The sequence below is a fragment of the Aspergillus flavus genome, chromosome 2 (assembly GCF_009017415.1).
Source record: "Aspergillus flavus chromosome 2, complete sequence".
NCBI lineage: Eukaryota > Fungi > Ascomycota > Eurotiomycetes > Eurotiales > Aspergillaceae > Aspergillus > Aspergillus flavus.
In genome coordinates, this window is record NC_092409.1 from 488,052 (window position 1) to 513,141 (window position 25,090).

Consider the following 25,090-nt stretch of genomic DNA (forward strand, 5'->3'; position numbering starts at 1 on the left):
CGATACCTCCGCGGTGTCAGCTTCGCGTCTGGAATGTGAAGGCAATTTCTTATAGGGGCCATGCGCTTGTCCCAAACAATATAGTCTGATGTATTTTGCCCTATGTCTCGCGCAGTCCTCCTTCGCCACCGCCTTGCTCTCTGTTTGGCTTTTACGTCACTTTTGTGTTGCTTAACCAACACACGAGACAGAGTCAGTATCTGACGGCGTTTATACTCCCGGGGCGTGGCCTAGAGTATCGCCAACAGCGCCACGCAAAATGAGTCTCCCACTATGGAGCGAGAGCAGTGAGAGAGGCTCTCAGACAGATAACACTGTGGAAATCAGCGACATCGAGGCGCAGGTATACTCGAACCCCAATCCAAATTGCTGGTAACCATACCAGACTAACTGATGACCCGACCTAGAGTAATATTTCCGAGAAGAGGTCAGAGCCAAGTAGACCTTTGTCGATGGGAGAAGGGAAAGCTTTCCCTCCACTATTACCAAACGAAGATGATTATATCGTCACATTCGACGGCCCGGACGACCCGGAACATCCGTTTAACTGGAGCTTTACAGTGAAGTACGTAGATCACCTACATTAGTTGAGATTTGGGCTAACCCTATTTTTCATTTACATAGGCTCTATACCTCGGTTATGGTGTGCTTTGGCACATTTATCTCATCGTTTGCTAGCGCGGTGTTTGCCCCAGGGACCGCTGGCGTAGCCAAGGCATTTGGAGTGAGTACCGAGGTCGGGATTCTTGGTACCACTCTTTTCGTTCTCGGGTTTGCATCGGGCCCATTGATATGGGCGCCATCTTCAGAATTAATAGGACGGCGGTTACCCTTGACTGTGGGCATGTTCGGTGTTGCGGTTTTCAGCATTGCATCGGCTGTGGCGAAAGATATTCAAACTGTTATCATCTGTCGCTTTTTTGCTGGGCTATTTGGCGCCAGCCAGCTCTCGGTAGTTCCTGCCGTTCTATCGGACCTTTTCAATAATATTCATCGTGGGCCTGCTATCACGGTTTACTCGCTGGCCGTGTTTGTAGGCCCCTTTAGCGGCCCATTCATTGGGGGGTTCATCTCCTCCAGCTTCCTCGGCTGGCGATGGACACTCTATATTCCTGCTTTCATGGGCTTCGCATGTTGCAGTGTATTCGTACTTTTCTTGAAAGAAACATATGCTCCATGCATCCTCATCCCAAAGGCAGAAGCTCTCCGGCACCAGACCTCCAATTGGGGGGTCCATGCTAAGCAAGAGATGGTTAAAGTCGACTTTCAAGAGTTGCTTGAAAAGTATTTTACGCGGCCATTGCGAATGCTGGTCACCGAGCCGATTATCTTGGTTGTCTCTCTCTACATGTCCTTCATCTATGGACTCGTGTACGCGCTGCTGGTAGCCTATCCTTACGTATTTGAGTCAGTCTACGGAATGAATCCCGGACTCAGCGGCCTCACCTTTTTTGGGCTTATCATTGGTCAAGTGCTAGCATGCGGATTTGTTCTGTCTCAACAGTCCATCTACGTGAAGAAGCTAATAGCAAACAAAAACGTACCTGTCCCCGAATGGCGGTTGCCGCCTGCCATTATCGGTGCTCCAATTTTCACCGTGGGAGTATTCTGGTAAGTAGTCGCCTGGAATGTTGGAAACGAGCTAGATCTAATATCCCGTTTAGGTTCAGTTGGACAGGCTTTACGTCGTCAATTCACTGGCTTGCTCCAACTGCCTCAGGAGTTCTGATCGGGTTCGGGATCCTGTGTATCTTCCTTCCCTGTTTCAACTACTTGGTCGATTCGTACCTTCCGCTGTAAGTTACAAGCCGATATGTCGTGAGGCCTCAAGATACTGACTATGTTGGTAGCGCCGCATCCACCGTTGCTGCGAATATTATTCTCCGATCTAGCGTCGCCGCCGGGTTTCCCTTGTTTGCCAAGCAGATGTTTAAGAATCTCGGGGTACAGTGGGCAGGTACCCTGATAGGATGTTTGGCGGCCATTATGATTCCGATCCCTGTGGTGTTCAAGAAGTATGGGCCGCGACTGAGGGGAAAGTCGAAACTGATGCCCTAACGGTGTATGTACATATGTTTTCCATCGGAATAGAGATTCTCATAGACATCACATGCCATAAATGATCACGTGGTAGGGTTATAAGAGGCTCACATAAGAAGAATAAGAATAGCCGCTCCCGCCCGCCGGTTCTGCCGCCTTCCGTCTCCCCGCCATCGCTTTTTAACCCTGGCTGCGTATCGCTTGACTACTCCCTCTCAATGTACACGGCCATGGCTAGTAATCCTGGCCCTTCAAAGCGTAAGAGATCGCGCTTTGCCTGTGAGCCCTGTCGTGAACGGAAAAGGAAATGCAATGGAGAGTCTCCATGTTCAACCTGCAGCAGTTGGGGCTATGATTGTTACTACCAAAATGAGCGTCGCATGAAACCGAAACCCACTGGAATGATGGTGGATTTGCCTGCCATTCCTGGGCCGAGTCCTGAGCATGCGGGCTCGTACACCGAGTCACTGGAAGCGAACTCGGGAGCAGCATTTGTCAGAAAGATTGGTCTCAAGATGGACCCGGCAAACGCGCCCAAATTGAATCTCTTCGGCTGGAATGTGGGTAGACGCAATCCCCCGTCCGGTCTGGCTACTGGCACAGTCTTGGCTGTACCGCTCGTCGATATTCTCTCGCTGAACCATATGAAGAACCTGGCCAATGTCTACTTTACCAAGGTAGATCCATGCTATGGCTTCATCGATTCTGCGATGTTCTTTCGCCGCTTGGAGGCGCGGTGGCAGTCATCTGCAGAGGGCGATTCGTATGACGGCGTGCTGGCGGGCGTTGCTGCTCTCGGGGCGCTCTTCTCCGAGACTACTATCAACATTACCGAAGCCCACCTGGTGGAACTTACACGCTCTATAACAGACACACACATTGGTTCTGCAGCCCCATCAGTAGAAGTGGTGACCGCATGGGCACTCCGAGTGATTTATATGCGCATGACCGCCCCACCATACCCGACATGGATTGCAAGCTCCACCTTGATGCATCTTATTGAAGCCTCTAAGCTCCACCAGACCTCCTCCTGCGAACCCTATGATCTCGACATTCGGCAACGACTAATTGGAGTAGCCCAACATCAAAATCTTTGGATCTCCTACGACCTGGGCCTGTCAAGGGTCTCGTTCCCCCATGAGGCTGTAGCGTTGCCGTCGCCTAGACCAGGCGATTTCACGGTAGAGCTTCTCGGTCTCCTACCCCTTTCCACCAGCCTGGGCCCTGAGAATCGACGACAGGACGAAGAGATAGAAGAGTTCTTGCTGCAGACGCTAAGCCGTAACCACACGCAGCCACCATCTATCCTCGCTCAATGTAATCTTGTCCTCTGTCTTCTCCGGCGCTTACATATGAGAAACCTCATGACCTCGCCGGCTACGATGGAGCGAGTTGTGGAACAACTGAAGCGAAGCCTCGGTGCCGCGCGTCGGATGGCCTCGGATTGTTCACCGTGGCAACATGTCGCCAATGTCCCATTTCAGATGATTAGTATCCTCCTTGAAATGGACACGAGTGCATCATTAGAGCTTCTTCCAGAAGCGATGGAGACACTGAAACTGGTTTCTGCAACCTACAATACCGAGACTATGAGGGAGGCGTACGGCACCGCGCGCCTACTCATTCTTCTCTACCAGCGCCGCCGGCGTTCAGACACCAGGTTGCTCAGCGGGCTATTAGAAGATCATCACGAGCCGTCCACCACTGAGTCACCGGTTCAACCAATGATTCCCACATCCGATGAAGTATCATGGCTGGAAGGGTTAGTCGCAGATGTACCGAGTTTGCACGGCCTTGACTTCGGTCAGTTTTTACAACTGTCGCCGAACACCCCGGGAATGTGGGGTCGATAGAACTACTATACTATCCCCCTTACCCCTTGACGTGCTTTTGGTTTTTCACGAACCCCATAGCCGGTCTCGTTACCCGAGAGTATCATTATCCTAATACAAATGTGCCACATACTCGGTGCATAACAAAAAGTGGACTTGGCTAATTAAACGGCTCTGCAACCCGAAAGACGTTATGCTATCTCCGGGAGTTATCATAAGAACGAAGCCACGAAGCGAGAGAGCCCAAGCACGGAACGCCCTCCCTCATCGTTCCATCCCATTTGGTATGTGAACCGCTCTATCCTCGGTCCAGATACAGCACGAGCTATTGTGTCAATCGCCAACACATATATTGTTGATCATCATGTGCGATCGACCTTTCATTCCAGTTTCACTCACATTGATACCCGGAAAAGCGAATCAACACGCCTGTACAGACAGTGCTACTGCAAAAGAAGCCTATGCAAATACCCTAAACCTCTCTAGTTTCATATCATTGACTCAGTGAGCTACCTGAAACTAAATTCTGTACCGAAATCAGAGTCATTCATGTACCAGTACCAACCTTGAATATATGACTTCAAACGATAATAGTTAAATTAAGATCCATTATCAAAGTGACAAACTCGCGGGGATCGAGATTCGGTATTCAATGTATCGATCGGCTTTTTGCTATCTTGAAATATTCTTGATCCACTTTGCATAGCATTCAATTCCTAGCATAACCCAGCGACCACATTAGATTAGTTAGGGTTAATGTCCAGAGAATCGAATTGCCGAGCAGGTTTACGGAGGGGCTAAGGAGAACTGGATCCTTATATCCGACCCTTAATTCCACGCATAAATTTACGATGAACCGGACGATTCCCACTTTTCTCTATTTGATAACTCTTGTTGGAACTGAATTCAAACCCCATGCCAAGCACAAGGTTAATTTCGACGCTAACCCAAAGTTTGGTCCATTCTTTGCGGCACGTCCGATATACAGGTTAGCTCATTTTCTTTTCCGACGCTTCTCCACGTTCAAATCGAGATCCAAACATGTATCGATGATGGTATGAAACACCCGTCTGACGACCTGTTGTTTTTCATCTTGGGTATTGGTGTCAACATGATCCAGTATCCAACAATTCTCGACATGCTTCTGGCGCTCCCTGGGGGTGGGAGCCTGCAGAAACGATCAATGCTTCTAAGATCGCCTTGAAAGCTGCAGGGGCCGCCGCAAAATCTGCAGATGGAGCTGAGTCCATTGCCAAGGCAGTGGAGGCTTCAGAATGAGCGGCCAAATTCGCCGATGCAGCCAAAGGCACAAAATATGAATCGGAGGATGCCGAACACGCAGCCAAGGCTCGGAAGGCCGCCGGTGATACACACTGTCAGGGGGGAGAACAGGCTCAATCGCCCAAACCAACGACCACCCTGTGGAAGAGGAATCCATAATCAACAACGATGCCACGACCGTCGAAGTTCCCCATGTTCCTAATGAAGGTGCAAAAATTGTGGAAGATGCCGGGCTCAAAGCGGCCAACCAAGACGGGCTTGATGAAGCGCTCGAGAGCACACGGAGTGAAAATGATGCAGCCTCACAAGCATGCAAGCGTGCACCGGGGCTAAATTGTTTCAAAAATGGGGGTAAACCTCAATACAGGGTGCTTGATGATGTTCCGGCGCTTGAAGACCTCGTGACGAATATACTGGAATATGGCCAAATCTGGAAAGGCGATGGCTTATTCGATAGTGGTCTTGATGGTGAGAATGGAGTTATACTCTCAGCTCGACACTATAAAAAGTATATTCAGAAAAGTACACAACGCGAGGGTTTTGCGATTGATCGTGTTACGGATAAAAGATCGTCAAGGGCCCAAATAGGCAAATTCAAGACACTATCAATGATCGATCGGTTTGGACGTCGATTGTCTCAGGCATTTGCTGAGACTGCCCAGGGCGAAGTATACTTTTTCACCCGATCAGGGTTGGATAGAACTGCTTTTCCAGGTACTACGGTATGGAGAGGTTGGGAATACCCTGCTCTTACTCGAAAGCCCCGAGTCACCAAGATCATCCAAGTGGACCCCTTCAAGGAGGGAGATCTGGGCCATACAATTTGGACTCCCGATCAGGGCCCATCTCGGAACCCCCCGAAGTCGGGGAATGTGGCGTGGAATAAGGTCTGGGGTTTGCGTTATTACGCACCACTTGTCAGCAATTGTGTTTGTCTTCCCTGCACAGGACTCATGGGGAAAGGACAGTTTTTTGAACTACAACGCTTTGGATCGGGTTGGTAGATCATACTCTGCGTTGAGTTTGCATTTACTGTGGATAGATTTGTCAGATATTTTTTCTATGATGAGTGCTTCAAACCCGCCCAGCCAAACCGCTCATTGCTGCCATTGAAACAGACAAAGCGAAGGCACTGCATCCTGGGCTTTATATAATGATGATATAGACATTATTGACAAGATAAGACCGAAAACACGCAAAAACTAAAACAAAAACATACAACAGGAGGGATTCGCTGGTGGTCACCCACCCAACTACTAACCTCCCGGCGTGTGGCTTAAGTACGGCTGAGCGGACGGGAAGCCCTGTTCTCCACACCCTATGGTCGTATGTACTGATTGTCTATTTATCAAGACTTATATAGGTTGCCAAACCATATCACGGGTATATATGTAGACCATGCTTGACTATAGCGGCGTTCTCGCATTCTGAAGCTGATCGTTTATTCAAAATAGGTTGATTTGTTTCCAACTACTACTATATGCTCACTTTTGGTTGTTCATAGTCAAACACGAGCCTCAGACACAAGTATCGTCCTCCAGCATTGGCAACAACTATCCGGCGTGTGAAGTGGCGTTTGTTGTCGATCAATTCAAAACCCCAAATCTGAAGCCAAATGCAAGTCAGTTCAACTGTCAGCAATATAGATTTCACCAGCTGTCGCTGGAGAATGAATAATGGGTCATCAAGATAACCAACCTGCTCAGCTGTCCAGCCAGAAGAGACACTGCGTTCAAAAGTATGTACCCAAGCACCCTCGGAACCTTCATATATGAATCCTGTTCCGTCGGGAGAATCGAGGTGATTCTCACCCCGTAGGAACGTCTTGACTTCTTGTGCGTTATCTACCTCGGTCTGCAATTCAAAATCTGGTCGGATGTGACCACCACTATCTGGAGAACCATGGACAAACTCGCTCTGACCTTGAACTTCACCAAAGATGTAGTCCTTGTGCTCTTTGATTTCCCAACTCAATGTCCGCTTCTCAGTCGTACCACCCAGCTTCCCACCCGCGGTTTGGTTGAAGTCAATGTTTGTTACCGGCTCACCGGTCTCAGGCTGAGGTGTCTGGTACGTCGTGATGTTGATGTAAAGTGTTACGGCCGCCATTGCCTTGCGAAGTAGCCAGGGGACCCCTTGCTAAATGCGACCGTAGAACCATTAGCTATTCCCTTCGTCCCGCCTGCCAGAAAATGGATGTAGACATCAAAAAGGGCATTTACCAGCTTCAGAATAGGGTCTATCTCGCCCGACAAACCTTTGTTCTGTATGATGTAAGTATACGTCGTCTCGATAAACATGGCACAAACTGGGATCTGTAGGGCAAGAATAAATCACGTGTGGTGCACTCTTACCATAACCCAATTGCCGTTGAGGTTACCAATTGTTATATCTTCCGGTGTAGCCATTGCGTAGTTAGAATTGGCCAAATAAGTTATTAACTCACGCCGGTTATCAGAGGGGAAAAAAAGAAGCAAGTGAGAAGGCTTTTAGCAACAGCTAATGCTCGATGAAAGGAGTACATTAGTTTAGTATGATGCAGATAATCATTAGTAGATATTCTAAAAATGGTATTTGTTTGCCTCATGTGTATCCTAGGTAACCTAACATGATTCACCCCGATTGAGTATCACCGCTTTTCTCGTATCAACCTGGTGCTGCATGGTTTGGACAAAACACCTAGGTTTGGGACTCTCTATTATAGAGATGTACCACTGTAAAGGAGATGAAGATGTGACCAGTTACCTATCGTTGCCCTGCACCCCACGCAAACCGTATGTGACCAAGCTACCCGCGCTGAACATGTGAGGCTAGGCTTTGCTTTGACTGGCAATATTGGAAACAATTGAAAATACTTTAGCTTGACTTTTGTGGACTGTGGCTCTCCGCAAGGGATATCCCTTCTATGCAAGGGGTGTGGATCATGCATCGATCCACCGAACAATGGACGTCAGAATACGGGAAGTTTTCTTTTACCCGTCACACTGGGCCTTACAATATGAAAGGGAAGCTGTAACGTAGCGCCCACCTCCAAACCAAAGCCTAAAACTGTAGTTAGGTAGGATGTATTTTACTATTTACTATTACCCCATGACTGCAATACAGTTTGACGGTTTTCACTGACTCCTTACTCGGTTAATCTGCAGCGGTCCTCCATGCATATGCTAGTGTTGGCCCCTGCCCATTAAGCAAAGAGGTCCGCATGCCCGCTCAGTGTGAAGACTTTGCATTGATTCCTTCTTTCTGCATGCAGTAACTTCTGTATCTTTCAGTGCACAGAAAAGAGGTGGACAAACACCTTGCTTCCCTGGACAGCAATGTGGCGTAGCATAGATCTTCCATCCAGTATCCGCTGGAGCACATTGACTAACTGTGACGAAAAGATTTCAGACCTGCATTGTGATCCTTGACGGAAGTGATATCCGAGCGTTGTCATTCTGACACCAATTGTGCTTCGGAGACCTAATATCGCAAAGATGCCTTCAGACAAAGTTCATTAGCCCCTATACCGCCCTTAACCATTTCTTTACCCAAAAAACCTACCTATCCAATTGTAGGAGCCATATGAGTATAGATACTGTTGTATACAATTCAACAACACCGGACGTGGTCTCCTCGCTCTCTTACTTATCTGCTTGATCAACCGAATCTACTACCTCGTTTGTTTGTTATAACTAAGATTAACTTAGGCTTTACCACTCGGATATTCCACCATCATGAAGGCCTTTTCCATCGTTGTTCTTCTCATGGGGTTGGGCATCGGAATGGCTGCACCCCCTTCCCCCCCTCAGGGTGAAAGCGACAACGTAGCAAGTAATCCCTCAAAGCGTTTACATACTTGGCTTTGTTCAGCTGTCAGTCCTAACTGTGTAATAGAAGGTATGTGGCTAGCCCTGCCGAAATACACTGCTAGCTGGATGCAGCGCTGACATGCCTTTAACGAAAGCTTCTAAGTGGGCGTTGTATACATTTTCTCGTTGATCGCAAATTTCTAACACTCACTAAAACTAACAGGCTGTAAGTCTCCAAAATCTCTATGAGCTAAATGCGGTCACATCATGATCTTAACATTTTCTTAGGGAGTAAGTAGCCCACCATCCCCGGGACGAATCGCAAAATTGCTTGAGCTGACCTTGATTGACAAAATAGTTTGTGAGTACCATGTAGCCCTGCAGTCAGAAGCATTGAGGCTGATACCAGATGATTGGTCAATACCAAAAGGATGTAAGTCATGTCTCCCTGCATGATTGAGAAAGAGATCATGGCTGACAAACTTTCACACGCATAGTTGGTGAGCACCCTTTGAAGAATAAAGGCTCGCTAAAATTAAGGTTAACCTGCTCGGTATTACAGGGTGTAAGCACCTCTCCTATGTGTTCCACAATACTTTAAAACTAACATTACTGTACAGCTTGTAGGTGCCATTAATATACTAGAGACGGGTTAATCCCTATCAACAGGGCTAATATGCCATTTCTTTTACATAGGATGTGAGTACCCTGTTTCTTTCAGTTTAAAACGAAGAGATCTCTAACGACAATGCATGATATAGGTCGTGAGTCATATGTGCTATGAGGATGATTTACAGCTAAATAAAGAACCATTATTGACCACCAGAGCGTATAGATTGCGAGTGATGTTCTATCTACATTACAATAGTACAGAGCTAATCCTGCCTTAGGGAGTAAGTAGAATTGCGACATGAGAAATTCATGGAAGAATGATAGATGATAGCATAGCTGATACATGACACTGGGTTGGATAGCTTGTAAGTGGCTAGGTGAGATAGAATGTGATATGAGACTGACACAATCGTTGGAACAAGGCGTAAGTTTTAACTCTCCACAAACGACATATCGTGGCTAATAGCAGCTTTACTTTAATTGTCTAGATTGTAAGTGCCATCGCAAGACATACATATATCAGCATCGGTACTGACAGCTTGGATTAGGAGGCAAGTACAATGTAGGGAGTAACTGGGTCTCATTTCACAGGTATGCTGGCATTGCGATTCCTCATCTACTCGAAGGAGGTGCCGTTGGTGTCCGCCGCTCGGAGATAATATCTAATTCCATTGGTAGAGCTCCTTGTAACCTCCTACGTACGTACTATTCAGCCTGCTGTTCAAGCAACCCCAGCTATATCCAGTGCCCCATCTGTCTACTTCGGATTTCCCGAGGCCCGAATCCTTCGATTTCCCCCGGGACCTCATCCGCCTCTCATCACACCAGCATCGCAAGTGGGATTTTCCTGGAACCACCCTTTCGATATACCTTCCACCGTGTACAGTTTCAGTCTTGATGCTAGAGTCCCCTTATTTACGGCGTGCTTCTATATTGTTTTTGTCTGTGTTCTCAACTATCTCAATAGGAGAAGGCATTATCGTCCTTGGCCTATAACTCGCACAGCATCATTTACCTACATTGCTTTTGCGCATAATATTTTGCTTGGTCTCTTCTCCGCTTGGGCTTTCTTGGGTGTATGTCGGACAGTCATATCCTCTCTCCCACCTCGGTCAAGTGCACCTTATCACATCACGGATGTCTTCTGCAGATTCGACCGCGGACAAGGGCGACTGCTATCTGATTACAGTCCGGCAAGTAATACCTCAGTGCCGCTAGCTACTCTCGACAATGACTTCTCAGGGACCTACCAGGCCGAATCCCTGTGGGAGAGAGGTATGAACTACTACACATGGATGTTTTATATGTCGATGTACTACGAGATCATGAACACTATACTCCTGCTAGTGAAGGGGAAGAAGGTCTCTTTCCTGCAGACATATCACCATGCTGGTGTGATCATATGTACATGGGTGGTGGTATCTACCGGACTCCACAAGCGGTTGTGGGCGTCTCCTTCAACACAGGAATTCACACGTTGATGATAAGAATTGACTCCCGGACATCGTCTAAAAACGGAATAATTTATAAATCGGCGCAGTATCTCTATTACACGTTGACTACACTCACGATAAAAGTACCTGTATTTATGAAGCGTACCCTGACGCGACTACAAATCGCCCAGTTCGTCTTGGGCGGGCTGGCCTCATGGTTGTACGTGTTCATCTCGTATAACAACCCCATAAACGTACCCTTAGTTGCGACTGAAGACAAATCGAACATCCAGACATCTGTTGGGCTTGAGGTAGGGTCAAATGTGGCCCCATGCATGAATAATAGTGGCCAGGTTTTTGCGCTGGTGTTGGGGACGTTGTACCTCGTCCCTTTGATTCAACCTTTTCTTAAATTCTTTGGCCGCATTTACAAGTTGGAAGCAAAGCAAAAGGCGCTGTAGAGGTGCTGGAAGGAATTTTAATACCCTGGCTCGTGAGACAAGTTCTCTTATTTCTTAAGCAGATGTGCATACAGTCCATGCTCCATTTAGTTAGACTTATTCAGTTTGAACCGTTAGAATTTCTTCAATTATTGCTAGCAGCTTTTCGCTCACATTCTATTTACGCCTACAAAGAGTAATACCAAGGAACATACTAAGTATTCAAAAAAGATGGTTTGGCTCTTGGGACAACATGATACTAGGGCTCATAGTGTACCAGAACTCTCTCTGCTCATCGACACAAATACACCAGTAGCCACGCTGGAAAAATAGTCCTCTTTGCAAACAATCTGATGAGGAATCTAATATGCTCCCGTCTTGATATCAGCTCGTATGACTTCCCCGCAGTGTTCCTGAACAATATCATATCACCTCGTTCATCAGGAGAAAGCATCTTCCAAAGGTTATTTGTCTTCTCCTCTGTGAAGAGAAAGGCAGTGCCCAGAATAACATAGAGTCGCAGCACAGGGTGTAAGTCCGGCGAATGCCAATCAACAGTCGATGACCAGATTATCCGCGGCTCCCATGGTAGTCTTCTTAGCTTCATCGCGGCGCCCCAGAAGTCCATGAAGCTAAGGCGGCCACGTTCGCCTCCCACAGCATGGACGCAACCGGTGGTATTAAAAGCTACATGGGCTACCATTCGATCAACAACAACGTCCACTGGGACCTCGTCAATGGTAGCCTCGATTTCTGGTTTGGAACACCGCGTAGGCACCACGACACTAAACACAGAGGATGCAATCATTGCAGTTGCGAGAGCCGTTGATGGTGTTGACAAGGGAACACTGTATCCCGGGTATGGATATTTCTCTGCTGGTCCGATCACAGAAGGGCGGAGTATTAACACCTTCGATGCCCATCCCTTTTCGATGAAGAGGTTTAGGACCAATCGCTCTGCGAGGTGCTTCCCATACGCATACGGCCAGGGAAAATCGTGGAGTTCAAATTCAGTCGAGGAGCCAGTCTTCGTGATTTGGTCACGGGCATCCTGGGCACTAAGAAGGCTGTCATCCAACAGCTTTCCCTCGCCCAGGAGTGGGTAGATCTCTTCATTTATCTCTGTCTGGGGCTTGCTCGAAAGCTTGTAAAGATGTGTGTTGGCGAAGGCTGTGGAAACATAGACGAATCGATCCAGGCAGGTAAAACCTAGGGCTAACTGAGCTAAGGATTCGCTTGGCTGGACAATATGATCAAACACCCGCTCAAGCGAATAGGTCAAGTTGATTGTGGAAGCCGCATGGATAATGATGTTGACCTCTTTCTGCAGCTCAGTAATCATCTGAGGCGAAAGTCCAAGGTCTGCCTGCATGATGTCTCCATCGATCACCGTTATAGACTCCAAGTTGAATAGCCACTTGAAGTCCGCCTCGGGCAGATTTCTCTGCCATTTTCTGATCAGTTGGCTTTATGACCCGATGTCGTCAGTTCAACTAAATCAAGAAAGGCAATGAAATCCAGGGTTTCTCTAACCTTTCACCCCTCCTGCAAAGTATATAAATGCGCTTGGGACGAGCTTTCGAAGCTAACCGATGGGTGATAGCAGTTCCTAGGAAGCCGGAGGCTCCCGTGATGAGAATAGACTTATCGCAATAATAGTCCCACATCATTGTGATATGTCGGTTATGCTGCTCAACACGGTGTATCCGGTGTTACGTTGCTATCCATACCATCAGCATATATGTCTAGAAGAAGATCCTGGCCAATGCATACTTACTACTCCTAGCTACGGAATTTTACAGAGTACTGATAGGGTCAATAAATGCCAGTCGCGAATGTTCCAGTTTATGACTGATGAATAACCAGTCTTCTTCAGATGAGAAGTATCAGAGCCTAAGTCTGGTAAAGTGAGAGAGGTCAGGACTCAGCTACGGGGTATAGGGGTGAAAACTCCTCCGTGGTATTCAAGGGATCATTGCAGGAGCAATAAGCTAGTAACACCCTTGCTGCGTAAGGTGGCACTTCCTAGAGCACGATACTCCACCTAGATAAGTGCATAACCACACTTTGTCATATGATTGACAAATATTTAACGGTATTTACTGTTTGGGTAACGCTTGCATAGATAGCCGGAGGATGTATGTAGGTAAAGCAAGGGGGCTTCATACCGATCTGTATCTCTTAGTTTCTACTCTTTTCACCTACAGGTAACATTCCAGGTCTAGAACGAGATATTTTTCCCGATCTAGATGCCCCGTCTGTATTTGCGCTGCTTTTTTTTTTTTTTTCCCTTTTTTTTTTTTTGGGAAAATCCTGGTACTCGGCAATCTGATCACCCAGCAACAAAACTACCAAAGAGTAAAGGAGAAAAGTGAAAGACAGGACGTCGAAAGAGAGAACGGCGAATAACCTCTTTTTACCTTAGGAGCTGTCATCTTCGGACAATAGCGATTTCGGTCTACTCGTATACAATGACAGAGACAGATCCCAATCCTGACCTTCTCCTATCGTCGTTGGAAGCCAGTCCTTCAAAGCTCTCGACGACTCAAATACAATACGCTCAGTCAATTCCTGATAGTCGCCATGGAGCATCTGCCCGTCGGGCTGCTGACGAACGTGACAATGGCCCCGAGGGAAAGAAGCTTCAATTCTGGATTGATCGTAAAGTCACATTGGCCTTCTTCCCACTGTGCCTATTGACTTTGATGGTAGCACTCGAAGCTGCCTCTCTGTCAATTGCACTTCCGGTAAGATTCGATCTGGAATTTCTTGGATTATCTGGAGCATGTGCTAACATATAAAGGTTGTTACTGAAGAGTTAGGTGGCTCGGCCATTGAGGCCTTCTGGAGCGGAACCTCATTTGTCTTGTGTTCTGCCTGTAAGTATAACCAACAATGAATATCAAACGGAAATGCTAACAGTCGACAGGTTGCCAGCTAATATTTACATCTCTATCAAGTGCTTTTGGTCGCCAACTTTTGATAGTCATTGCTGTCATCTTTTTCCTCGTGGGGACTATCGTGTCTGGAGTAGCGACAAACTTCACCCAGATGCTGGTGGGCCGCTCCATTCAGGGAACCGGCGGGGGTGGCATTATTGCACTAAGTGAGGTATCTGTCACTGACATGGTCCCGTTCCGACTGCGAGGTGCATACTGGGGTGTTCTGGGATCAATGTGGAGCGTCGGATCTGTGATCGGACCTATAATGGGAGGTGGTTTCTCAACGAATTCGGACTGGGTGAGTGGAATACCATCATTCTAAGCTTACAGATTATTTCTAATTCCAAGTGCATAGCGATGGATCTTTTATATCAATATTCCGTTTGCAGCTCTGTCAATCCCGCTAATAGTAATATACTTGAAAATCAAGACCAAGAAGACGACCAGGCGCGAGAAGCTCAAAAATTTTGATACGGTCGGATTAGTCCTCTTCGTATGCAGTACTGCATCTTTCTTGGTGGCTCTCAGCTGGGGCGGAGTGATGTATGCCTGGCATTCTTGGAGGGTGTTAGTACCTTTGATCATTGGGACTATTGGCATCATCGGGGTGATGGGCTACGAGACCCATATCCCCAAAGACCCAATTTTGCAAGTGTCAGGGATTGATAACCACTCTTTATTAATCAATTATATTGGCACGGTGTTGCAAGGGCTTACACTCTGGTGTATCCTGTATTATCTTCCCCTTTATGGGGAAGCAGTTCATGGACTCAAGCCTCTTCCTGCCGGGGTTGCAGCTCTACCACTTGCCTTTGCCATTGCGCCGAGCGCTTGCGCGTCGGGGATTATTGCGGTGGTATCGGGGCGCTACCGCATTCTCATCTGGATCGGTTGGGCCGTCGCTACACTAGGCTTCGGTGTCCTCTGCTATTTTAATAGAACAACGAAGGGGGCTATTTGGATCTCTCTTATCGCAATCCCAGGCCTAGGCCTAGGTGCACTTGTGACAAGTATCGCGTATGCCATTCAGGCTTGCTCGGAGACTCGCCATTTAGCTACTGCGACTGCGCTTTTCAGCTTCTTTCGTGCATTTGGGCAGTCGCTGGGTGTAGCCATTGGCGGCGTGATCTTTCAGAATCGTATGGAGGCGAACTTGCAGAAGTACCCGGCATTGGCACCTATGGCAAAGAAGATAAGCCACAATGCGGTTGCATTGGTGGGAAAGATGCAGACGGTACCAGCATCGCAGAACAAGGATGATCTCCGCCAAGCGTACACAGACAGCCTGCGGGCTGTCTGGATTTTCTGCTGCGTCTGCACAGCTGTTGGGGGTATTCTGAGTCTCTTCACGAAGGAGTATAGTATTGATCAAACACATGATACGGACCAAGGGCTTGAAGAGTAACGTGCGCGGTCTTAGCTTTCTTGCACAGGACAGGGTGTGTGTTAGACTACCTCGAGCTATACTACCGGCTGAATATCTCTTCAGTTTTTGACCTTATGAGTAACCCAAAAATATATAATCCATAGTATGCACCTGGCCTATTTCCATTAATACCTTATTAAGGAACTACCTAATTCGGCCAAATGATGTATATAAATTGCTCATCTATGGAGCATTGGTGGACTTTTGGTGTCAGACCTCCTTGGGTCAACTACTTGTCATCTCAACTGCTTTGCGTAGTAGAATAGGTTTTGCCGAGGCCCAGTGCTAGTAAGCATAAGGGTTTCTAGTTCAAGGGGTATGTTTCATCGAACGATGAGCTTCCTCGATACTACGAGATCTCGTCAAGGCGTCTAGGGAATCAAGCGTCATTTGCAGATCCTAGAAGAGACTAGGTAATTGTTGACTTTCACGTATTTACCGTATCATAAACAGTTCTTCAAATCAAACTGACAGTTACGGCTGAGGATGCCTTAAAAAGAGCAACTACCCTGTTCCAACCGAGACAGCCCTCCATACAACCTATCGTATCACAGGAGCTTTTTTAGCTTTTATTTAAGTGAATGTCTTTCGAATCGGCTACTCGAGCGCACCAAGCCCAGAACCATCTGACACGCACAGCCAGTCAAAATGGATGACAGGAAGCCATTTTTCTCTTTCCCAGGTCATTAGCTTCAACGTTCCATTCACACCATTCAACTTCATCCGCGCCTTGTTCAAGTAGCATTTTCACTACGGACTCTTGTCCATATATGGCCGCCAGCAGGAGTGGCGTAAAACTTTGATCGGGGTATTGGCACCCGGTGAGCGATATGATATAGACCAATAGTTCTACGACCGCGCTTTGGCCATTCCTGGCTGCGAGCTGGAGGGGTGTGTCATCTTCGTCGTTCGCACAGTTAATATCTGCGTTGGTGGTATCAATAAGGTGTTTCACTGCATATAAGTCTCAGTACTCTGCTAAGTCGAAGATGGGATTTTAAATTTCTTCATCGTCGGAGCAATGTATTATAGTAGAAGACGTATTACTCCGGATCATGGTTAGGAAATGCCAATGAGTTGGAGCTGCCAAGATAGTTTGAGATAGCGGTGGGAAAGCTTTATTTTCGGATTCCAGAATTGGATGGAGATGTTATGATTCTGAATTAGTTGTAAAGCATCTAGGGGTGCTACAATAGTCGAATAAATAGGATGAAACTAGCAATCTCGCGTAGGCATATGTCTCTAGTAGCCTGAGATACATTTAAACAAACATTCCATCAATGTATCACTATCCGATAGCAATTGTTTTGCAGAGGCATACTTACCAAATGCGGTAAGAGTGCACTGACTCGGAAGAACAAGCAGCATTCGTAGGGCTAGGCTTTCGGACCTTCGCTGCCTTGCCAATGCAGCTCATCACAGTATTCTATGGCTAGGAAGCAGTCTCTCATTTTCTAGAATATTCCTTCTTCCTCATCCTGTCTGCAGCATAGTCTCGCTGAAGTTGGGGGTTTAATATATTTATCCGTCATTAACTACAAATTAATGGACTGCACATGCCATATACCGACTTTGATGAGAACATCGTACACAAATCCTCATTACAAATACTAGAAACCCTCAGGCCATCTTCGAAACCAATGTTTCATCTACCATCTCCTCCCATGCCCCAAACCTCCAAGTAAACCAGATTATCACGGACACAGCTCGACCCACCATTCTAGTCCAGAACACAGCTAATGACACAGAAAGCAATGGATACCATGTATAAGTGACACGGTAGTTCACCTTCACCAACCACATATGAGACCATCACGGGTGTACAGGCGATTCAGACTTTATGCGGGTGATGGAGCGGTGCATGAATCACGCCACGTTTCGAATTTCCGGCTGAAGATTGTTTTGCCGATATGGCTATATATATCCGGCCTAGTTTCAGATGATAGAACGCTTGGGGTATAGTTTAACTTGTTTTAGTATAGTATAGTATGCTAATCACTGAGCACTAGCTTTGGGCCTAAAATATGGTTTATTTGTACTTCATGGCTTGGGTTCTGGGGTGGGACACTATTGGAGAGGCTAGTGTAGAGGTACTAGTGATAGTTTACTAGGTTTTCTGTGCTTAGGGAAATTCTGTTTGTGTGTTGTTTCTAATATGTTGTGCTGTGGTGTTGTTTGGTTATCGGTTTATTTGTGGGCTTCCAGTATGGAAAGTTGTTCAACTATGCAAGCGTTGGATTTCTTAATGACCTACGTAGCGCTATGAGATTCTTTGCATGAGCTTGTCTCAAGGGAGCATCTCATCTCCCTGCCAGTCAATTCAAGATAAAACGATTCAATCACTTTTCTTGTCTCTTAGATAGCTCACTCCAAGATCTAAGATACTGAGAACACGATGTTGAACCAAGAATTCTATGTGTCATTACGGATAAATTTGCAGGAAGGTTGCTTTTGAAGATGCAATGCAATTGAACAAGGATATATAAAAATCACCCTATATACAATGATCGCCATGACGGCCCGAGCAAAGCTCATGGGGGCAAATTTTTCTAATTCCTCATCCTCCACTACCCCTAGCGACGCCGGCGTCACCCGTTAAGCAACATCCGAAGATATGTTATGCATCACTTGTCCATCTGTAGAACACTGAAAACTCGCTGAAGTTTCAAAAAAGAAAATGCTGTACTATACATCAAAATCATTAGAAGATAATCCGGTGAAGCTGTTTACAGCTTGTTCTGGCCCTTGTTGAAGCGCTCGAATGAGGACACAGGGGGAGCGGAGTTGGGGTTGGGGTGGTGCTTCTTGAGGGCCAGCTTGACGTTGTACTCGAGGTCGAGGCTGGCCTTGGGGTCATCGGTCTTGGGCTTGAAGTCCACAACAAGGTCGTCCTTGACGGCGAAGACGGAGTCGATGTCCAGATGAGGGTCGTCGCTGGGGTAGATCTGGTTGATAACGGTGGCGTAGTCGGGGTGGGTGATCATGAGATGGATGTGAGCGGGACGCATGGGGGAGCGGTCCATGAGGTTGAGGAGAACACCGGCGGGGCCGTCGGTGGGCAGGGAGTAAGGGGTGGGGTGGTAGCAGTACCACCAGAACTCGCCCTTCTCGTTGGAGCGGAACTTGCCGCGCAGGTTGTTCTCGGTCTGGTTGGGGTCCTGGAAGTCGTACTGGCCGTTGGCGGAAGCTTGCCAGATGTCGAGGACGGCGCCCTCGATGGGCTTGCCGGTCTCCATGTCCCTGAGGACACCGTGCATGTAGGTGACCTTGCCGTTAGGGTTGGGGTCCTGGATGATGCTGTCGCCGAGCTCGCGGAAGGGAGCGTTGGGGGACCAGAAGGGACCGAGGATGACGTTGGAGGTGGGGGAGACACCGTCTTCGGTGACGATCTTGTTGGCGATCTCATCGACAAGGCTGATGGAATTCGTTAGTTTGTTTTGTACTATGGTGGAGATCACCATGTAGATTCGACTTACGATTCCAGACCGATCACGTCGCAGATACGGTGGCACTCGTTCCGGATGGGAGTGCTGATCTTGCCGATGGAGTTGATGAACTCGACACCAAGCATCCATTCGGCGGGGGTGAGCTCGACCTCGCGGGCGAAATCGTGGATGTGCTTGATGAGAGCGCCCAGGAGCACACGAGTGCGCTCGGGGGTCTTGGGTCCCATGGAGTTGATCACATAGGGAGTGAAGTTGGGGTCGAACTGGCGGTTGGAAGGCATTGTGTATGATGTATGGGTGGATGGATGTCAAGAAGACAGTTCAGAGGGGGTTGGACGAAGGTAGACTGGATGGATGAAAGAGCGAACATAGCGAGGACGTCGAAGGTCTATATACACGATCTCAGGCAAGTCTGGATAGTTAGGGATGCCGACGGCAAATCTTTTCGGCTCCTCATCCTTGTGGGGGGTGGGCAACCGTGTTGGACCAAAAATATCCCGTTGAGAGGTGCCGACTGGATTGGTCCATTTTTTTTTTATGGTCTGATCTCTTCAGTTTGGCAACTGTCAAAGTTTAACAGCCGACTAGTAGTGGTTTTTGGGTCAACTGGATCGCAGAGACGTCAATATCAGAACTGTTAGGGAAACGACGTTGGCTGAGGGCGGTAGGCGCCGGATCTGAATTTACCCGCGGGTAAGTCCTCTCGCTACCCCGGGATTCGTCCCCGGGCCGCTGGATTTCTATGTCCAAGACATGATTGGTTGCCTACCTTGCCGATCTGAACACCCGACCCACGACCCGGCACGTGCCAGCCGTGATCTGACAAACGCGGGGTCGCGCACCCGCGTGATCATGGATGGCCATTTCCCCTGGAAGAACTACGGTCCGAGAAGGCAACGCACTCTACTGGGAAGGCGGTGAAAGGCAGAATCATCCTTCCCCGGACCTTCTGCCGGCCCGAGGACCCTGACTGTCGTTTCTCTGGCACACTTCGACAGCTTCATTTCTCATGTTGTTTGATTGGTTATACTAGTGAAATTACTGCCACTGTCCCATAGATTTCAAAACTTAGTATAATCCCACAGTTCCAGAATCAGTGGCGGACGCTCCAAAATCCACATGAACAGCGATCATCCCGCCACTTGCAAAGTCATAGTAGCTCTCATGAGCGGCTGATTGAATTCCCCAGAGGCGTCGAGGCGGAAACGAGTGGATTTTTTTTTATGATTTCTTTTCTCGCATACAATTGGTACCGAGAGTCTCCGTAATCTTTAGACTGGGTTTCAATTGGTTTAGAACTGTTGTTGATCGAGGATCTAACCGGATGTTCCGGGGTTGTCACATATGTGCATTGCTATTTCACGACGGTTGCCCTTCAGACTTTTGCACATCGAAGTCTATGATGCTTAGTGATGTCTCGTCATCTATATCCCTTGTAGCATCCAGGAATTAAAAAAGGAAGAGTCAAGTATTGCGAAGGAATCCCAAAGTTCCAATCTGCTACGGACACTGATCCGTTACGGAATATATATCCTTCATGCGTAGTAGTTGATCTAGTTTCCACTGCCTTGCCGTAAGGCTGCAGAGTCCTCTATTGAGCTATTAAAATTATGTACACAATTATTCCTACGCTTAATTTCATTCTGATTGGAGTTGAAGGAGTTAGAGATTTTTTAAGCGTAGCAAATCAGAAATTTGCTGCACACAGACATCTGGAGTAGGTAGGCGGTATGCGCAACGGCTGGCCTCCCTTGACAAAGGTGCGGCAGATACTGACCGTCCGACCGATGGGGTCCGTTTTCCCATCTAGGTCTAGCGTTCCAAATCGGGTATAGCAGCTTGACACCGTTGGTTATGATTCTGTTATAACATGGGCAAGTCAAAGTCGGACTTTATCTCCAAATAACTAGTACAAAAGGCTAGATCAAGTAGTTTTCGCGCTTGGCACTACATTTCCTCTTGAGATATTTGAGATGATACTGTCATACGTACCTCGGAGTTCGGTCGTTGCCACAAATCGCAGAGCCTTGAATGATGAAGCACGCCAGAAGCTGATTCACGGGTTAGAGGAACAAGTCGACATTTTGTTTAGGGAAGTTCAGAAGAGTGATCCTATTATATGGTGGAAGCTTACGTGTGGAAATTATGTTCTAGATGCATGGTATAGCGAGCCCCCGACGTCATGGCATAAAATCGATGCCATGGCCCTAGCTATGACTTTGAATTACGCAGCATGGTCTGAGACACCAGGGGCTACTGAATTTTTCAAGGCTAAATTAGTGGACAGTCTACTCAGGTGAATTCGTGGCTCTATGATCTTTATTTGACCGGATTGCGATGCGTTGCTATAATATTGCCCTACTATGGCTCATGCTTGCTGGTTAGCTGTATCTGGAGATTATTTTATTATTCATGTTTGCTTTCATGACACTGCTTCTTGGGGGCCATTTGTTAATCATAAAAATCTTGCATCAATTAGGGTGAATATCACACTACAGCAAGTTAAACACAATGTCAATTCAAGCCACCCAGGCAGCATCAGCAGCGTTTAACAGCATCTATCTTGCTCAATTTTCTTTCCAAATCGACGGAACTCTGCAGTTATTAGCTCTGTTGTAGTTAAAGCCTCGCGTGCCACTTACGAAACTTCAATGACTGCACATTTGCCTCCTCGGACTACATTGGCAGCTTCTTGAATAGCTGAGTCTAGCTTTTCTTGTTCTTTCACTGTAATACCCCAAGCCGTACCTGCCGCAGTGGCAATCCCTGGGTAATCAGGTGATGGCTCGAATGATATATTAAGATCTAAGCCATACTCTGTTAGCTGTGTGGCGTTGAGCTTTTGGCGATGTTTATTCCTCGACAGCGAATAAAGCAGTGATGGACTAACCTCGCCTATTCGACTTTGAAGACAACCCATCCTGGTGCACAAGCAATGCGGACACCTTCGGTGCGTTCCATCCTCCATTGTTTAGCACAACTAGGAGAAATGGGAGATCATACCGCCTAGCAATCCAGTAGACACTCTCCATTTGCGAGAAGAGGAATGTTCCATCCCCAACGCTATCGCGTCGTCAGACTATTGCTATCACGGTGTGATCATCAATACTCACATTGCACAGATGAATGCGCCGGGCTTGGCCAGCTTGACACCTAATGCCGCTCCGCCTCCCCACCCGAGGCCACCGGCGCCGCTTCCGACGAGTGTTCCTGGCTAAAGCTGTGTTAACGGGTATCGGATAATCAGGCAGGTAAAATACCTGTGTCAAGTTAAGGTGCTGAATGATTAGACCTGCGTTGCTGACGGCTTCAACAAGGTAAACAGTATCTTCCGGAAGGTGGTGTCGCAGTCTGGAGGCGAGGTATGGAACACGGATCGCGCCGTCCTGTGAAGGAGACTCCAAGGCTCGTAGATTCTCTTTCCGGCGCAAGTAACGATTCGCGCGTGCCTCGAATGCCGTAGCATAATTCGTCTTTTCAATGCCTTGCTTATCGATATAGGCGTTTAGTTGCCGGAGTGCAATCTCACAACTAACTTTCAGCCTGCGGGTTGCGTTGATCGAGAATACTAGTTACAGGTGATCAATAAGGCAGCCAAATGCTGTGGAGTGGGTACATACGTGGCATTTGTTGCTTCAGGGGATCGACATCAAGGTGAAAGACTGTCGTGCCTAGACAGTCTATTAGTAGTTAGTCTACTGAGCTTGGGCGCGAGTCTCCTACCCTTCTGTGGTTTTCCAGCAGTAGGAATCCAAGGTACGTCGCAGTCCAGGATCAAGATTACATCCGCCTCGCAGACCGCCGGGTGTGTGGTAATGGTAACACCAAGATAGGCTTCATGATCTGTACGCATGGACATGTCGGACCCAACTGACTCAAGAACGCTTATTGGTAGCTTGTCGCAAAGCTCTGCTAACAATGGTGGCGCTTGCGGATTACGACCGAGATACCCTGCGATAACAAGTGGTTTCTTGGCGTTTATGAGCGTGCTTCCAATCAATTCAACCTCTGATGCCGTCAGCAATAGTCCAAACAGGGCTTTACAAAGTACGTCTGACCTGATTCAGGCAATGCGCTGGGAACAATTGGACTGAGTATCTCCTCCCCAAGGAATCGCCTGTCCACGTGCTAAATATTTCGGTTAGCAGTTTTGCTTTTAAACTAGATGGTAGTGCGCACTTCTTCGAGGACCTCTCTCGCTGCCGTAAGATATACTGGTCCCTTGGAGTCGGACATTGCAAAATGCAAAGCTCTATAGACCATCTCTTTGATATTACGGCCAGTCTTGATCTCACCAGAGTACCTGCAATACTGCCGAAGAATTGCCGCCTGGTCGGGCACATCTTGCAACCAATGAATGAACCTACATCAGTGTCAGCTGAGCTGAAAACCGTACTTCCCGTACTTCATACTCCGTCCTTGAGCCGAGAAGCTCGCCATTCTGGGTGAAGGGGCTTAGTCCAGCAAAACATAAAACAGGCACCCTGCCCACTGAGGCGTTATGGATGGATTGTCCCATAGCGAGAGTACCACAGTCCACGTGCACAATGACACATTGCTAAATTGATTCAGAACAGGAGCGTGGATTAACACTTGATATATCTCACCGGAATTCCCGTGACCTGAGCATACCCTAGAGCAGCTGACAGGGCGACTAATTCTGAGGGACAAGTGATTATCGTCGGGAATTTGGACGAATTTTCTGTTATGTCTAAGTCTTTTGTTCATTAAGAGTACCAAATACGTCGCACCTTGCTTTGCCTTGATCATCGCTTCCAACATGGCCGGATGATCGCTTCCTCTGTTGTGTGTTAGACACGCATAATGAACATACATACCGGAATACTTACAGATTGACAAAACAATTGGTAACGCCAGCCTCCGCTTCGAAAGCTATTAGCTCCATTACCTCAACCATCGCAGATTTACATACAAAGCGCTTCAAAGAAGCCTTCCGCAGCCGTGGCCGTCCCACTATCTTCAACATTCTCATCGTCAGCACGATGTGGCCTTTTTCTAGGGTTCGCCGACTCTCCACTTCTAAATTCCATTATATTGTCTGCTGCCAATCTAGTTCGTGCTAACACTTTCACATTCCTGAAAAACAGCGAGGGATATATATAACGTTTAAGGCGTCCTAAAGATCGACATGCCAAGTGAGCACGTGTCCGACGCTGTGTTCTTCGACTTCCCGAGAGCCAACCGTTTCAAGATATGAGATGGAAATCCGCGGTGGTAGGGTTCGGACCCCGCATATACGATGGGGGGGCCTTTATCAATGGTCCCGATTCGTCGCTGTCCATTCGCACCCCTGTCAATTTGTGAGGGTTGTTTACATTCGGTGGTGAATACATTTAGTAGAAGTAATTTGGGTTGAATGCAATTGTGGCGGCAATTAGGGATATATTGATATAAATACCCCCGGTAAATCCCGGTATATGTACTCGGATTTATTCCATTAATATGAAATATATGGTAGAGGGTATACTGGGTATAAGATTTGGTAGCCCTCTATCCTAGAGATCATTTCAATAAGTAACGCCGCAGTCTTGCATCTTAATGCAGCCCCAAGGTACCACTCAAAAGGGATAACCCCTCTAAGTGCACCAACCGAGCTGGACCAACATTCCAAAAAGATCTATTTATGTGGATAAAGAAGAACAAAAAAACATACAACAGGAGGGATTCGCTGGTGGTCACCCACCCAACTACTAACCTCCCGGCGTGTGGCTCAAGTACGGCTGAGCGGACGGGAAGCCCTGTTCTCCACACCCTATGGTCGTATGTATCAGTTTAATGATTGCAGAAGGTTATACACCATGAAAGCGTCTCGTTGTTATAGCTGTA

The 25,090-nt window shown here is 47.5% G+C and overlaps 9 protein-coding genes across 9 annotated transcripts; 4 read left to right on the forward strand and 5 right to left on the reverse strand.

Annotated features, from left to right (window-relative positions):
• Window positions 1–452: 452 nt before the first annotated feature.
• Window positions 453–3,893, forward strand: F9C07_2197615 (bicyclomycin resistance protein; the record flags this gene model as incomplete). Its single annotated transcript, XM_071509410.1, has 5 exons — window positions 453–565; window positions 625–1,611; window positions 1,665–1,796; window positions 1,851–2,039; window positions 2,384–3,893. 5 exons carry the CDS (start codon window positions 453–455, stop codon window positions 3,891–3,893), a joined length of 2,931 nt encoding a protein of 976 aa, XP_071363495.1.
• Window positions 3,894–4,983: 1,090 nt separating this feature from the next.
• On the forward strand, window positions 4,984–6,157 carry F9C07_2197617 (uncharacterized protein; the record flags this gene model as incomplete). The annotated part of the gene is made up of 3 exons (XM_071509411.1): window positions 4,984–5,032; window positions 5,173–5,247; window positions 5,340–6,157. The coding sequence occupies 3 exons, from the start codon at window positions 4,984–4,986 to the stop codon at window positions 6,155–6,157; spliced, it is 942 nt and encodes a 313-aa protein (XP_071363496.1).
• A 472-nt stretch (window positions 6,158–6,629) lies between these two features.
• On the reverse strand, window positions 6,630–7,561 carry F9C07_9562 (uncharacterized protein; the record flags this gene model as incomplete). The annotated part of the gene is made up of 3 exons (XM_041284947.1): window positions 6,630–7,292; window positions 7,376–7,417; window positions 7,508–7,561. 3 exons carry the CDS (start codon window positions 7,559–7,561, stop codon window positions 6,630–6,632), a joined length of 759 nt encoding a protein of 252 aa, XP_041142009.1.
• A 1,308-nt stretch (window positions 7,562–8,869) lies between these two features.
• F9C07_2197619 (GNS1/SUR4 family-domain-containing protein) lies at window positions 8,870–11,450 on the forward strand (the record flags this gene model as incomplete). The annotated part of the gene is made up of 6 exons (XM_071509412.1): window positions 8,870–8,966; window positions 9,303–9,377; window positions 9,442–9,526; window positions 10,148–10,185; window positions 10,235–10,974; window positions 11,097–11,450. The coding sequence occupies 6 exons, from the start codon at window positions 8,870–8,872 to the stop codon at window positions 11,448–11,450; spliced, it is 1,389 nt and encodes a 462-aa protein (XP_071363497.1).
• Window positions 11,451–11,721: 271 nt separating this feature from the next.
• F9C07_9564 (putative epimerase/dehydratase family protein) lies at window positions 11,722–13,099 on the reverse strand (the record flags this gene model as incomplete). The annotated part of the gene is made up of 2 exons (XM_041290206.1): window positions 11,722–12,895; window positions 12,963–13,099. The coding sequence occupies 2 exons, from the start codon at window positions 13,097–13,099 to the stop codon at window positions 11,722–11,724; spliced, it is 1,311 nt and encodes a 436-aa protein (XP_041142010.1).
• An 801-nt stretch (window positions 13,100–13,900) lies between these two features.
• F9C07_9565 (putative efflux pump antibiotic resistance protein) lies at window positions 13,901–15,776 on the forward strand (the record flags this gene model as incomplete). The annotated part of the gene is made up of 4 exons (XM_041290197.1): window positions 13,901–14,176; window positions 14,233–14,308; window positions 14,359–14,669; window positions 14,727–15,776. The coding sequence occupies 4 exons, from the start codon at window positions 13,901–13,903 to the stop codon at window positions 15,774–15,776; spliced, it is 1,713 nt and encodes a 570-aa protein (XP_041142011.1).
• A 664-nt stretch (window positions 15,777–16,440) lies between these two features.
• Window positions 16,441–17,241, reverse strand: F9C07_2276790 (uncharacterized protein; the record flags this gene model as incomplete). Its single annotated transcript, XM_071510204.1, has 2 exons — window positions 17,069–17,241; window positions 16,441–16,721 (listed from the first exon to the last, which is right to left on the reverse strand). The coding sequence occupies exons 1-2, from the start codon at window positions 17,163–17,165 to the stop codon at window positions 16,441–16,443; spliced, it is 378 nt and encodes a 125-aa protein (XP_071363498.1). The 5' UTR covers window positions 17,166–17,241.
• Window positions 17,242–18,214: 973 nt separating this feature from the next.
• Window positions 18,215–19,894, reverse strand: F9C07_2276791 (protocatechuate 3,4-dioxygenase beta subunit). Its single transcript, XM_041290207.2, has 2 exons — window positions 19,274–19,894; window positions 18,215–19,211 (listed from the first exon to the last, which is right to left on the reverse strand). The coding sequence occupies exons 1-2, from the start codon at window positions 19,522–19,524 to the stop codon at window positions 18,524–18,526; spliced, it is 939 nt and encodes a 312-aa protein (XP_041142012.1). The 5' UTR covers window positions 19,525–19,894; the 3' UTR covers window positions 18,215–18,523.
• Window positions 19,895–21,028: 1,134 nt separating this feature from the next.
• On the reverse strand, window positions 21,029–24,953 carry F9C07_2276792 (acetolactate synthase). The gene is made up of 14 exons (XM_071510205.1): window positions 24,177–24,953; window positions 24,094–24,127; window positions 23,995–24,044; window positions 23,851–23,945; window positions 23,656–23,801; window positions 23,423–23,606; window positions 23,302–23,371; window positions 22,967–23,251; window positions 22,864–22,914; window positions 22,504–22,811; window positions 22,357–22,457; window positions 22,134–22,306; window positions 21,886–22,048; window positions 21,029–21,838 (listed from the first exon to the last, which is right to left on the reverse strand). Exons 1-14 carry the CDS (start codon window positions 24,292–24,294, stop codon window positions 21,811–21,813), a joined length of 1,806 nt encoding a protein of 601 aa, XP_071363499.1. The 5' UTR covers window positions 24,295–24,953; the 3' UTR covers window positions 21,029–21,810.
• Window positions 24,954–25,090: the final 137 nt, after the last annotated feature.